This window comes from Marmota flaviventris, chromosome 11 (assembly GCF_047511675.1).
Source record: "Marmota flaviventris isolate mMarFla1 chromosome 11, mMarFla1.hap1, whole genome shotgun sequence".
Taxonomy (NCBI): domain Eukaryota; kingdom Metazoa; phylum Chordata; class Mammalia; order Rodentia; family Sciuridae; genus Marmota; species Marmota flaviventris.
The window spans coordinates 31,957,254-31,973,274 of record NC_092508.1 but is presented as its reverse complement, the minus strand read 5'-3'; the positions used below and the strand labels follow the sequence as shown (position 1 = coordinate 31,973,274).

The 16,021-nt window shown below is 33.9% G+C and overlaps 1 protein-coding gene across 12 annotated transcripts in view; it reads left to right on the top strand.

Moving 5' to 3' along the window:
• The window catches only part of Abi2 (abl interactor 2), a 139,182-nt gene that overhangs the window by 58,123 nt on the left and 65,038 nt on the right, over positions 1–16,021 (top strand). For all 12 annotated transcript variants that reach the window (XM_071618880.1, XM_034635728.2, XM_034635726.2 and 9 more), the window contains exon 3: positions 7,919–8,095. In XM_071618880.1, coding sequence (XP_071474981.1) covers positions 7,919–8,095 — 177 coding nt within the window. The remainder of the gene's footprint in view (positions 1–7,918; positions 8,096–16,021) is intronic.

The window sequence follows — 16,021 nt, the reverse complement described above, 5'->3', positions numbered from 1 at the left end:
TGCTTGCTTACGAGGACTGTGTGCGTGGTATATTTTTTTCCCAACCTTTCACCTTTAGCCTGTGTATGTCTTTTCCAATCAGATGTGTCTCCTGGAGGCAGCATATTGTTGGATTTGTTTTTTTAATCCATGTTACCAGCCTATGTCGCTTTATTGGTGAGTTTTAGCCGTTAACATTTAGAGTTACTATTGATATATGGTTTGTACTTCCAGCCATGTTTGATTATTTATATATATATTTTTTAATTTGGTTTGTTTCTCCATGATTAGCTTTCCCCCTGCCCTCTGGCTTTACTGAGGTACTTCCCACTGTTGGTTTTGGTTATTGTTTTTCATTTCTTCCTCATGTAGTGTTTTGCTCAAGATGCTTTGCAATGCTGGTTTTCTGGCTGCAAATTCTTTTAACTATTGTTTATCATGAAAGATTTTTATTTCGTTGTCTTACCTGAAGGTTAATTTTGCTGGATACAAAATTCTTGGTTGGCATCCATTGTCTTTCAGTGTTTAAATACGTTGTTCCAGAATCTTCTTGCTTTCAGCGTCTGTGATGAAAAATCCGTTGTTAACCTTATTGCTTTACCCCTGAATGTAATCTGCCTCCTTTCCCTTGTAGCTTTTAATATTTTCTGTTTGTTCTGTATATTGGATATCTTCATAACAATGTGTCTTTTCCTTGGTCTACTGTGATTTTGTATGCTCGGTGTCCTGTATGCATCTCCAATTTGTACATCTGTTTCCTTTTTTATTTCTGGAAAGTTTTCTATAATTATTTCATTCAACAGTTTGCTCATTCCCTTGGTTTGAACCTCTATACCTTCCTCTGTCCCGATGACTCTTAAGTTTGGTTTTTTTATGTTATCCCATATCTCCTGGATGTTTTTCTCGTGATTTTTTACCAGCCTTTCTGAGTTGGCTAGACTCTTTTCAAGTTGATATATTTTTTCTTCATTATCTGATGTTCTGGCTTCTACTTGCTCCACTCTGTTAGTGATACTCTTATTTGAGTTTTTAATTTGGTTTATAGTTTCCTTCATTTCTATAATTATTGTATGATTTTTTTTATAATCTCTATCTCCTGATAAAGATGCTTATTTGCTTCTTATATCTGTTTATGTAATTCATTTTCAATGTGTTCTTTCATTGTTTGAATTTGCTGTCTCATATCCTCTGTAAGATTCCGTTCCATCTGTGTAAGGTATTCCTTGAGTTCTTTATTTGACCATTTTTCTGATGCCTCTAGGTCCTCCTGAGTATTTAGGCTGTCCTGCATTGTTTGTACTCCTTTTCTTCCTTGCTTTTTCATGCTGCTCATGTTACTTCTTGTTCTGTTTGACTGCTGAGTTACTCTTTGCTCCTATAAATTTATTTGGTTATGTGTGTCTCTGGGGTCTCTCTTTTGTGATGGGAGACTATGACTAGAGATGATGAGTTTTGTTGCACTTTAATGCAGATTCATTCATTTCCTAAACTGTGTACAGATTCTGATGGCATATAGCGGTCTGTGGTTTGGTCTTGGGACTTATATTTAGGTCGAATGATGTGATGGTATTGAGGATGGTATCTCTTGGCAACCTTGGAGGGTTGCTCTACTGACGTGGGATATTAACAGGAGAATGGTCTGGAGTATTTGGGGGTAGCTAGGGACTTGGTAGCACCATATAACACCTCGGAACATTGACCTATACATATTTAGTAAATTACACATAAACAGCGTCGTGAAGCTTGGGAGGAAAGGTATTAGAAGGGAATGGAAGGGAAGAATTCACTGAAGAGAATGAGAGTAAACAGGTAGAATTCAAGGAAAGGGGAATAAGGAAATTGAAAAGAAATGAAAAGACAAAAGAAAAATTAGAAAATAAAAAAAGAAAAAAATTAAAAAAAAATAAAAAAAAATTAAAAAATTGAAATAATTAAAAAAATAAAAATGGAAAAAAAACCCAAATTAAAAAAAAATTTAAAAAATGTAGTCTTAGAGTTCCATTAACTTCTCTTCCAGTAGGTGGAGCTGTGCCCACTGGGCCAAGCGTCTCCTCTCAATACGTGGGAACCAATCACTGTGCAGCAGCTCCTCCTCCCCAACTGGGTGGGTCTCCAATCCTGAGTGCCTAGGGCCTTGTCTTGTGTCTAGTCACTTCCCCACTTTTCCTCCAGCCAGGCCCCGCTCACTGGTGACGCTCACCACAATACTGGCTATACGCCAGGTCTGCTGCTCCCGGGAGCCCTATTTTCTTGAACGACTGGGCACACTCTCCCTGTTTGCCATTCCCTCAAACCCTAAGTTTGTGGAGCTTGGGGCTGAGAACCCTCAGCGTATTTTTCTTGCCCTCCGGTAGCCATGCCCCCGGTAGCTGGTGCAAGAGACCTCAGTTGTCAGCACTGGTGGGAGCGGTAGCCGGGGGTCCCGCGCTACTCCTGATTCCCTCGGTCTGACTATCGCGCTCAGGGGAGAGCTGGGAGGGGCTCTTGAGGTTTCCCCGCTGTGTGGAGAGGGAAGGCTAGGGGGTTACACACCTGCCGCCGCCGGTTTCAATGAAGTTATCTCCTCCGCCGCATTCTGGTGACGTCAGTTCTCTGCCATGGTGGTATCCCATGCGAATGGGGACAGTTCATTCCCCTTTGCCTGGTGACCGATGCAACGGGTAGGTCCTGACCGGCTCTCCCAAGCTCCGTCTCAATCCTGTAGCCACTGCCAATGAAGGCTCGGTTGGTATTAACCTCCGCAGGTTCAGAAGGGCCTACCCGTTGTTTCAGCGGGATCGTTTAGCGCTGAGTCACAGTGGTTTGTCTCAGGATAGGTTCTTGACATGGGTTATTTTAGGTACTTTAGGGATGATGAATTTTGATTTTTTAAAAATTATGCCTCTAGCTTTGTTGCTGTTAATTAATTCTTTGGAAATTTGTTATTTTAAAAAATAACTGAACGTTTTAAACTTCAAACTGTAGGAGTTAACATTAAATATTTTTCAAGCATGAGCCAGGTTGTAGGAGTGCAGGTCTATGATCCTGTTCACTCTGGAGGTGGAGGGAAGAGGATAGCCATTTCAAGGCCAGGTTGGGCAATTTATTGCAACGCTTCTCAAAATAAAAACTTAAAAGGGCTGGACATATAGCTAAATGATAGAACATGCTAGGTTTAGTCCTCAGTACCACAAAAACGAATTCTTTCAGTGATGTGTAAATGTCAGAATAGACTTATAATTTTACTAAATACTTGCATATATAAGCACATACAGACACACCCTTGAGTCAGTGTAGTATAAAGTATAAGGATGTATCTTGTTTACTTTGTGCGTGATTTTGTGTCCATTTTGGTAAGTTTAAAAAAAAAAAACTTCTAGAACATTATTTAAACTGAAATTCTTTTAAATTTATAAACTAAAATTCTTAGGAGCAAGGCCCATCTTTTCTCCTGCTTAGTAAAAGTAGCACTGTCTGTGTTCAGTTCATCATGGCTTAAAATAAAAGATAAAGAGAGTGGTCAAGGGGCAGGGAATGTACCAACATTGCAAAAAAATAAAATAAAATAAAGGAGAGAGAGAAAGACAACATAAGGAGTGTTAAAAAGCAGGGTTCCCTCCCATTCTTCCTAGAGCTAAATAGGAATTATTAGGCCAGGCACTGTATTAATTAGTAGGTAGTAAGTAAAGGAGATACAAAAGAATAATTGTAAAATAATTTAAAACTATGGAAGTAATGCTTATCAAGGGTTAGGTACTAAAAGGCAGTGGAAGGTATAAATCTTCAATAACTCAACATGTAGGATAACTTTTTATTTAAAGCTCTCTATATGTAGCTATGTATATATATATTTTTTTTGCTTAAAAATTCTTAAATACCACTTAAGATTATTAATATGTGATTATATATAGATAATAGAATTTATACATTTCCTATGCATAGTTTGTATATTACTATAAAATGAATAAATAAAAATTACTGTTAGTAATGATTTGATATTATGAAAGATGCATAATTTGTAGCACATGTGTAATTTAAATAATTAAATGCTTAGTTCAAACATTAGCTTAATTAATGAGACATATTAAAAAACATCCAACTTAGTTAATCAACTGTAATTGTTTGATTGCAGATTTTTTCCCACAGTGATGGGCAGCTAACTGAGGTAGTGCTATCCAGTACAGTCAACTCTCAATATATGTGGTAATGGGAAACAGCAATGCATGGAGAAACCTAAAACAAAATATTTATACAAGTATCTTTCTGTCATCTGCTGTGGCCTGAGCATGTGCTTGGGTTCATGAGGGAGATTTGGGAGTGGGGCTTAGGCTTGCGAAGGAGCTCTGGAAGTCAGTATTACTGATTTCCTCAAGGAAATTGAGATATCCTATAAGAACCTGGTTTGGCACTGTGTGGCTGAAGTGTCTTGGGGGCAGCCTGCAGCATGTGAGATCAGCTTGGCAATAGCAGTAAGAAGGATGGGAAGACTTTCTAATAAGGAACCATTGAAGAATAGATGTTCAAGTCCTGCACATTGCAGTGATATTCATTGGTATGTTTTTTTGTTAATGTGCTCTGCAGCAAACAATAATAGTATTAACAGTGAGTAGACTTGCATTAGTTTAGATCATATTTGTTTGCTAGGTAAACATGTATTTTACTTGCCACAGGTGAGTGTTATTCTTGAGGCCTTTTCTGAATAAGTGTAAGCTTATTATCTTATAATTTATAACTTTAGAAACCCAGGATAAATTTGAATTATTATTTTTTTTACTATTAGAATTCTTACTAAATATCACTATTGAACCTATACTTCTAAAAATTTAACTTAATATGCTTTAGTATTATAATGTCAAAAATATCATGAAGGAAAAGGTAATAGAGACTGTGTTATTTGATTTAGGAAAACAGTAGCCATATTTTTTATTTAAAAAATAAATATTTAAAAAATATAAGAACTTCACTAAATTTTTTTAAAAAAAATATTTTTAGTTGTTTATGAACCTTTATTTTATTTATTTATATGCAGTGCTGAGAATTAAACCTAGTGCCTCACACATGCTAGGCAAGTGCTCTACCACTGAGCCACAACCCCAGCCCCACTAAATATTTTTTAAGACTGATATTTGACTGTGAGTTGATGAATATTGAAGCTGCAATAAGTATGGGGTGGTGATGTCCATTGTATTATTTTAATTTGAATACGCTTATATTTTCTATAAGGAAAAAGCTTTTATAAAATTGAGATAGGTGATTGCTGAAAACCTCAGAATTTTCTGGGCTAAATTCTCTACTTATTTATGGAATAGATTTAGTGCTCTCAAAGTTTTTATTCAAAGTCCAAATAAAACCACATACATTTTCTAAAGGCATATTTGATTCTATCCATAAGAACTACTATAGTTCAGACTGGTGTGGTAGTGAATGGTAAGAACAACATTAATAGGGCTGAGAATCTAGCAGAGTAGTAGAGTGCTTGCCTAGCATGTGCTAGGCCCTGTGTTCAAGACCTAGGACTGTAACAAACAACCAAACCAAACCAGCCAAATTAATACTTTTTGGTTTTCTTAGCCAGATATTTATATGTTACCTTTATTATTATGGACATTTAAAAAAAGTTGACTCCAAATATTTATTCTTAGGCAATCATTAGAGGATTTGATTTTCATGTGTATGTGGTATTGGGTATTGAACCCAGGGCCTTGGAAGCATTAATGTTGAGTCAGCTCTCGTGGAAAGTTTGAAAACAATTGCTATTGGAGAGTTAATAATGGAAGGAACAAGCAAATGAATCATTTCTTTCTACAGTTTTGAATATTAACTAGAGCAGTTTTGCCATTAAGGGGACATTTGACAATGTCAAACATTTTTGATTTTTATATCTGGAGGTGGAAGGCATGCTTACAGGTGTCTGCCTGGATGGTTTACATCCTACATTGTTCAGGAAAGCCTTCCCACAGCAAAGAATAATTGGTTATAGAATGTCAATTGAAGTTTAATTTGCTGTAAGATTTAAATTCTATTGTAGTTTGTCAGGTTTGCATTCTTATGTTTTCATATCTGAATAAGTTAAGTGTGTTTCTAAAAACTAGGGAGAGCAAAATCAATATCTACAAGAGTATTAACTTCTCTGATGAATTTTCTCTTATTGATCTGACAAGACCAATTACATAAAAAAGTGTTATACATTGTTTTTATCTTGAAGAACATTTGCTAGTAAGCAATGAAATTATTTTCCTAGCCCATATTTTAATCATTCAGGATGACTTATTAAACTTTATTTATCTTCAATCTTTATTCAATCTCTGAAGTTTAAAAATTAAGTCAATATTAATGTCACTAATGCAAGTTTTTCTGTACTGTGCTAGTTCCCTCAAGTAGATGACAAGGAAAGCAATTCTTGTAGTTTACCTATTTATTTTTATGTGGTGCTGAGAATCAAACCCAGGGTCTTGCACAGAAAGAGTTCAGAGACTTATTGCTTCTGGAACAGTCTGTTTCTTGTAAGATCTCTTGGTTGTAGAGAAATGGAAGTCTTTCAATGTGTTTCAAGCTTCATACCTGAGACAGTTTAGAAGGATAAATGATTAGTATGCAGTTTTCTTTAAGTGATATTTAATAATGTCAGAATGCTTATCATTGTTTTCATTGTTACTTCTTGAAGTAGGACTCGGGAGAACTTTGGGGGAAAAAAAGTGACCATTAATTGCTGCTTGAGCCAGAAATGGTGGTAAAGAGATGTGACTAGTTTTAGTCAAGTCTTTTGCAGACTCTAATTGCAACCTGCAGGAGAAAAATGCATTTTATGTGGTATTCAGTGCATATTTCGCATATGTATTTATTTATATAACAAACATGTTTAAAGAAACGGTACTTAACCTTACTGTGTGTACTTGCAGTGTTATGTTTCTGTTGCATTTCATTTAAAGTAATTGCTGCTTATGTACCACTAACTTGCAACTAGCAGTTAAAAAAGTGATGCTTTAATAAATTAATTATCTGAGAAATTTACCTTTTGTTAGCAAATAGAATACTGTAAAGTAAAATACATTGTCATTTGTACTAAATGTTGTTCTGTAATTTAATAAGTACAGATAAATTAATGAAATGTTTGGTAAGCCTTATGTCATGATAAAATATAGGCAAACTTAAGTTTTACTATTAAATTGACTTTTTAGCATGTATTTATATTTTAGCTCTCTCTCTTTTTAAATGAAAATATATTTAAGCATTAATACAAATTTTGCTAATAAGTTATTTAAAAACATAACTGATAAATCATTTGGGCTCTCATCATTTTATAAGACTAAATCTTAATGGAGAGTGAAACATGGCATGCTCTAATTCAGGGTTGGCAAACTTTTTCTGTAAAGAGGCCAGCTAGTAACATATTTTGAGATTTTTGTTTGCCATAAGTTCTTTGTTGTGATTACTTATCTTCTATTGTAGTGTAGAAGTAGCCACAGGAAAGTCAGCAAGTAGGCAGTGTGTCTGTATTCTAATAAAATTACAGAAACTGGGGCTGGGGCTGGGGCTCAGCAGTAGTGCACTTGTCTGGCATGTGGGAGGCACTGGGTTTGATTCTCTCCACCTCATATAAATAAATGAAGGTCTATCAGCAAATGAAAAAAAATTTAAAAAACATTACAGAAACTGTAATTTGAATTTCGTATAATTTTCACATCAGGACATTTTCTTCTTCTTTTTTAAAGTCATTAAAATATGTAAACACTACTCTTAGCTTGTGGGCTATAAAATTAGGTGGTAAGCCAGATTTGGCCTGTGGAGTGTGGTTTGCTAACCTTTGCAGTAGCCTAAAATTGAGAAAAATCCATAAAGGAGAAAATTTAACAAGTGAATAAAAACAGCAGTGTTAAATCTTTGGGTATTTGTATTTTGGTTTTTGATATCAGAGCATACATTTTTGTGTTGTCTATTTTTTTAATATTATATCTTGCAGACAGTTGATATTCATAAAGAGAAAGTTGCAAGAAGAGAAATTGGCATTTTGACTACCAATAAAAACACTTCAAGGACACATAAGATTATTGCTCCAGCCAATCTTGAGCGACCAGTTCGTTATATTAGAAAACCTATTGATTATACAATTCTGGATGACATTGGGCATGGGGTAAAGGTAAGTATAGTTTTTTTGTCAACCAACTCTTTAGGAAATTAAACATTTATCTTTCCTTTAGAGAGGACCAACTCTTGACCCAGTTGTGGTCGTAAGGATTCCTTACTACTATAACTATTTTATCCTTCTTGCTTTTTCTCTTAGTGCTATATTCTCCAGTTTTGAATGGTCATCTTTGAATAAATTGAATTTGCTTAATCAATTATGGTAATATTTCATTCAGATGGATCAATGTGGTATAATCTTTATTAATCTTTTAATGATTTAATATTACTGATTAAAAATAATTAAAGATGCTATTAAAGTATTTAGTTTATCCCAAAAATTTATCAGCAGACTTTTGGCATTAGTTTTTGGAAACAACCCATTAATGACATGTGCTTTGTTTTTTTCCCTAGTATAATTTTATCTCAGTGTTTTGGGTGAGAATAGTGTAGATAAAATAATACGTGAATTAATTTTTCCACTGCTTTTGAGTATGTAGCCATCGCATATTTTGCCTATCTTTCAAGATGTATTAGAGTACCTTGGATGTATATCAAGTGCCATGGTCAAAACTGAGGAGGACTGGGAATGTAGCTCAGTGGTAGAACATGCACTTTGCCTGTGTAAGGCCCTGGATTTGATCCCCAGTACTGCAAAATCTCTCTCTCTCTCTCTCTCTCTCACACACACACACACACACACACACGAAAGAAAGAAAACCAAAAAACACCAGCAACAATAGAATAGCATGTGGATTTCTTTTAAATTGGTATTTGTACTTAAAACATTTAGAGCCTCAGCTAAGTATTAAAATTTTTATTTAACAGGGATTTAAAAGATAATGAATTGGGCTAGGGTTGTGGCTTAGTGGTAGAGCGCTCGCCTAGCACATGTGAAGCACTGGGTTCAATCCTCAGCACTACATTAAAAATAAAAATAAAGGTATTATGTCCACCTACAACTAAAAAATAAACATTAAAAAAAGACAATCACTTATCAAATATGACTTTGAGTATATATGGATATATGCCTATAGTGAAACTTTATAGTTCATGCAGTTGGTAATATAAACATATATATATATATATTTTAATATATAGTTTTTAGTTGTAGTTGTCAATACCTTTATTTTATTTTATTTTTATGTGGTGCTGAGAATCAAACCCCAGGGTCTTGCACGTGCTAGGCGAGTGCTCTACCGCTGAGCCACAACCCCAACCCCAAATATATATAAACATATTTTAAAAAATACATCTGTACTTTTATGGACATAAGTCAGTTAAATATAAATTTTATGTAAATTTAGGTACAAATTTAGTTTTAAAATATTTTCCTTCAGAGTTTTGAAAATATTATTATCTGGAATTTGATATTTATTTTTATAATTGATATCTATATGCATCTTAATTCCTAATTAGAACATTTTGAAATAGGATATGCAATTGAATGGTTAATTAATAACTGAAATTTATTCTAACTTGGGAAAACTTATTCAATGCTAACAACTTCTAATAGACTGTTTTAGGATACTGCCAGAATCTAATGCCAAAAGACACTTGGAATGCAACAAATTTACATTTGTGCTTGTCTATTTATATAATTAAAAGGTGATTTCCTTCCAGTGATTTTTGTTTACTCTTCAAAGTAAAATGTTATTTTTTTAGGACTTTGTAGTCCCTTCATTGTATTTTAGTGTTCAAGGATCACTAATTTGAATAAATCTTTAATGAAATTAAGTTTTTGATGAAAATAATGTTTTAAATAATTTCATCAAAGAAACTCTTGTTCATGACACATTCTGCTTTAACCACTCTTTCTATGATCTACTGAAACATTATTTTGTTAATGCTGAATGCTTAACTTGTTTTTCTGTTTTTTTCCTTTCTCTTCACATCCTGAAGTTCCAACTAACCTTTCAATGCTTTTTTTCCTTACCTCTTTTATTTGCTCCATTTATGCATTAAGTGGTTGCTTAGATTTAAGGTAAGAGATTCCAGGGCTGGATTTCCATTCTTTGTTCTTATGTAGAATATTACATATGGGGAGTAAAAAGATATTTGGTGCCTGGCCTTTTAAAACCAAAAAAAAAAAAAAAACCTGTTTATTTTATTTTTGTCATGCAGCTTTGTATATGTCTTCATGTTACTTGAGGTTAGATATTTTGTCTGTTTCCTTCACTGCTTTATACTTTGTGTCTAGAATAGTGCCTGACAGACATCAGGTGCTTAGTAAGTATCTGTTGAATGAATGGTTATTTTGTAACATTATTATATTTTGTGAAACTGAAATGTAAGCTACTCTATCATAAAATGTTGTTAGGAAATAAAATTAGCTGGATTTTTTAAGTGTAAAAATTTGTTATGGATTGGAGGGCCAACATATGTGTTGTATTTAAACCTCCCCCTGTGTAATAGCCTTTTTATTCTATAAATGGTGTGCTTTACTATATACCTTTTGGACAATCTGTTATTTTCTGATTATTAATTAATATAAAGAAACTGAGAAGTACAAAATATTCAGTGTTATGTGTTTAAGTTGCAGTATCATGTATCTTACAAAAAATGTCTTTTTTCAAATAACTGTATAAAATATGTATTTTGATATAAGTTCAGTTTAAGAGTTTTTTAAGGTGAATATTGATTGTATATAAAACAGCAAAACTCATGGTAATATTTAACAAATTACAAATTAAAAATTTGAGATAGGGACTGGGCATATTATTGAGTGATAGAGGACTTGGCTAGCGTGTGTGAAGTCCTGGGTTTGATTCCCAGCAAGAGGGGGAAAAAAGTAATTTAATTAGAGATATATTCCTGTTGTGATTTGTTTCAATAACATTTTATTATTTTGTAGGATTAATGTTAAAATAATTCAACTATATTCAGGAATCTGTCAAATAAAATGTTTAAAAATTTTTTTGTAGTTGCAGATGGACAGCATGTCTTTATTTTGTTTGTTTATTTTTATGTGGTGCTAAGTATTTAACTTAGTGCCTCACACATGCTAGGCAAGTGCTCTGTCACTGAGCTGTAGCCTGAGCCCCCAAATAAAATGTTAATAAAATGATTTTCACTGGGCTGGGGTTATGGCTCAGCAGTAGCGCACTTGCCTGGAATGTGTGAGGCACTGGGTTTGAGTCTCAGCTCCACATATAAATAAATTAATTAATTAAATAAAGGTCAATCAACAAATATTAAAAAATGATTTTCATCACAATGTTTCTCTTAGTTATTTTTAAATTTTTTAATAGTTTTATTTTGTTTATTTTTATGTGGTGCTGAGGATCGAACCCAGGGCTTTGAACATGCTCGGCAAGCACTGTACCACTGAGCCACAACCCCAGCCCCCTCTTATTTATTAAACCAAACTTTATAATATCTTTTCAAGTATTTTTTCTGACATCCTGTTGTTTCCATGTCTTCAGCATAGTCAGTGGTAACCATTAGACAAGATGATTGAGTCCTGAGTCATTAACTAGTGTTAACTATGGTCACAGAAATTTCACCTGGTTATGGTAGATAAGGCTGACTAGAGGAGCCCAGGCAGATGTATACCTTGTGTTATTGATGGGCGTTGACTTTGAACCCTCAGGTTAGGTGAATTAGGTATGTGGAATTGTGGGGAGATTCTGATTTCCTTATAAATGTGAAGACCCAAAAGCAGGGTATGTGACTGTCTTCATCCTTTTCCTCTAAAGGCTGGCTTTAAATTTTGGTTATTAATGTGTTAACTTCCAAAGTGATAGAGATACACAGAAGTATTAACTGAAGAAAACACAGAAATAGATCCTTTACCTGTAAGATTTAGATCAGTTGTCTAACTTGCTATGCCATGCTTGTTTCCCACTGTGATTCCTTCTTAAACTTCCTGAGTTCAGGGTCTGTTCCCATGTAGGAGACAGGTCCAACTGAGAGGCTCCTAGAAAGGTCTAACAAGGAATTATACTTAGATGACATCCCTTAACATCACATTTAGATAGTAACATCTTTTGCTCTTTGCACCAAAAAGCTCTACTCTAGGAATCCAAAGAATTATGCACTGAATGGGAATATAGTGGAGAATAATGCTGGACAGAGAATGAAGGTTCAGAGGTACTTGACAAGTTTTATCCCATCGTCTATTCCATATACAGACATAACCTACACATATTCCTCTTTGTATTTAAAAAAAGTTTTTTTGGGGAACTAGGGGTTGAACCCAGGGCTTTGCAAATGCAAGGCAGATGCTTTGCCACTGAGCTACGTCCCAGCCCGAAAAATTTTGTATTTTTTAGTTTTTTTAAGGTGGACGCAATATCTTTAATTTACATTTATGTGGTGCTAAGGATCGAACCCAGTGCCTCGTGCATGCTAGATGAGTACTCTACCACTGAGCCACAACCCCAGCCCCTTCTCTTTGTATTTTTAAATCAGATTTTTTCTTTGTGGTGATGAGATTGAACCCAAGGCCTTGGCATGCTAAGTGCACTTTTATTTTTTTAAGTGGTGCATTAAAATTATACATAATAGTGGGATCATAATGCCATGTTCATATATGCACCTAATTGATTATTGTTATTCCTCAGTACCTTCCCTTACCCTTTCCTCCTTCCTTCCTGGATCTGCTTGCCCTACTTAACTGATCTCCCTTCTCTTGTTACTGTTATTTTAATTAGTGCATTTTCTCACATATATATGTGAAATTCATTGCAGTATAGAGTATATGTACACGATTTGGCAGATTTGTTCCCTAGTACTTCCCCATGCACTTCCTTCCTCCCCCTCTCTCAATCCCCTTGCTCTCCTCTATTCCTTTTCTTTTTTAATTTAATAGTGTAGCTCAGTTATTTCTCTCTGAAACTTTCTAACAATTTCTTCGCATATTGGTATTTCTTTTTTGTTTGATTTCTATAGAATTTGTAAACATTTCTTTTTGTTTTAAATATATTAGTAATATTTATTACTTTTATAGACCATTGTATTCCCCAGACTCTCTCCTTTATCTATAGGCCTGTATTCTTATACATAATAGTCTGGTAGGTGATTGATAAAATGAGGGATATATCACATATTATTTTAGAATACATCTACTTCTGACCTATTGCAGTAGATCATCTGTCAATAGGAGGTGATGACTTCTGTGAAGTAGAGATAATTGGCTGACCAGCTTTAGAAATAATGCTTTAGAAGTAATCCTGAAGTTCAGAGAATGCTAGAAAACCCTGCCATTTTAAATCAAAATTATATGGCCATACATTACTTAATAATAGGGATATATATATGCCATTAGGTAATTTTGTCATTGAGTGAACATCATGGAGTATACTTACACCAACTGAGGGCAGTCAGTTATTGAGTGAAACATTGTTATGTATTACATAACCATGATATATCAACATTCAGGAGGTATTGAATGCACCAGAAGAATATAGCAGGAAAGCTGGGAGTACTGTAGAAATATTAAGGTATAATAATTGACCTGATGTGTAGAGATCTCCAAACCTTATGAGACCCGATTTTTGGTAATAGAGGAACTCATACCTTCAATATCATTTGCATTCCTTTATCATAAGCCTAGAGGAAGGTATTGAGGAATGGCCAAGCATTAATCTTCATGACCTAAATGAAATATTTCTTCAGTTTTGAAGGTGTCTCTCCAGTAAGGGGGGCGGGGAAGAAGAAGAAGCTTTTCCTGCTGTTCCTCCTTGTGCCTAATACTTTCTTCACTTATGTCACAGGGATTTTTTGCTTTTTGGAATAAATAATACAATATTTGGAATACATAATACAATTATTGTTGTCAGCCAGTATAAAGATTCATTCCAATTCACAAATAAAACTTTGAAAAGTATAACGAACACTACTGTTCCTGATTCAGGACCATTAACTAGACATTTATGTGCCAGATGATAATTTTGCTATATCCCCTCATCCTGGATGCCCTTCTGGGGTCTTGCTATATTGTCCAGGCTAGACTCAAACTCCTTGGCTCAGGTGATTCTCCCACCTCAGCCTCCCAAGTAGATGGGTTTACAGGTTTGCATCACCATACTTGGCCTTTTAAAAAATATTTAAAAAAAATATTTCAAGACTAATTACCATTATGAAGCAGCTCTAGTCTTGCTTTGTCTTTGTTCAGAGTTGTTGGTGTAAGCATATGTACATACACATACAAATGTTGAAGTTCACCTCTATCAACACATAATGTAGTCAAGTGTTTTGCTTAATTATAACACATGTTCTCCTTTTACACAGAAATTGTTTTGTTTGGCATTTATCTATCTATCTATCATTTATTTATTTATGGTACAGGGGATTGAACTCAAGGGTACTTAAACACTGAGCCACATTCCCAGCCCTTTTTTTTGTATTTTATTTAGAGACAGGGTCTCGCTGGGTTGCTTAGGGCCTTGCTAAGTTGCTGAGGCTGTCCTTGAACTTGCGATCCTCCTGCCTCAGCCTCCCAAGCCACTGGGATTACTGGTATGTGTCACTGTGCCCGGCTTCTTTTGGCATTTATTTTTGTTCTATTTCTTTAATGTAGGTGGCAGTGTTTATATTCCGTGTGGTGTAATTATTGTTTAAATTAGCACAGAAATATTTTTCACAAAGAAAATGATTTTTGGAAAATATTGCAAACTCTTTCAGCTTGTTTGAAAAATAATACAGTATCAATGAAGTATAAAATTAGACTAGATTTTACTCAGCATCTTTTTGGTTCCTTAAGTGATTTAAGTTACTCATCTAACCCATTAATCAATCAAGTACAATCATTTGAGGATTCTATGGATTATAAAATATATTGAGTTTTGTTTGTTTAGATGTCCACCAGACTTTAATTTATGGATTGTTAATTTGCATCTATTTTTGGAGCAGGTTCTAAAGATACTGCAATTTTAAACAAAAACACTCATATACCAAATCCTAAAACAAATCAAATAGGAAAGTTATTTTCAAGTATTTTTGCTATCCCATGTATAGAATAAAATTCTTTTTTTTTTTTTTTTTTACTCCTTTTCTATTCTTGCTCCTTTTCCTTCCTGTTTCTAGCAAATTGATTTATAGTTTAGTGCTTGGTTCACTTCTCCCTCATCACTTATAACTTTGGGTTTTATGTTGTTTAAGGTTGAGCTTAAAGGACTTTGGTTACTACTCTTTAAAATCTTGTGGTATCATTGAATGAAGATCTACAGTTTTAAAAGCTATATTGGTTATTTGTGAGATTATTCCTAAAATTTTCCTCAAATGTAGATTGATTAAAAAAAAAAACTTTTAGCATTTTCATTGTAAGATATAATTAGTATGCCCTCTGCTTTTTAATGAGGGGGAGAGAAAGGATAAGTTAATTTTTATTCTTACTTGATAATTGTTTTGTATTTATGGTTTAAAAGCGGCAACAAAAGGATTACAGATAAATGCTTCACTTTAATAATATTGATATTTCAAGGTATCATTTGTCATTAAAGATTGTTTTAACATCACACACAACTTGTTCACTGGGCTATTCATTTGAAGAATTTGTTTCTTGATATGTTATTTCTTGCCTACTCAGATAACAAAGTAGTATTTTAGAACTAAAAAATATCACCCAGGCCAGAGTTGATTTTGACAGCCTTGATACATCAGTATGCAATTATGATTTGTTTTTTTAAAATTTACATTTTAAAATTGAAATTATAAATGTATTCTGACTTCATTGATATAATATCTTACAGCTTCATTTTACAAATGCAATTTGAATACTCAAAATATATTTTTATTAGAAAGTTAAAATGTTTTTTTTTTTTTTTGAAGTGTGTTTTAAAGCCAGCAGTTTATAATATTAGAAGATTAAAATAGGGTCAGGTGCCCATTGTGGGCATTAACTTAACCTATTGGTAGTCTCAAACAACTTGAGATTGCATTTGAATTGAATTTGTGAATAACTTCTGTTAGTTCTTTGTAAGATATTCAGATTGCTAGA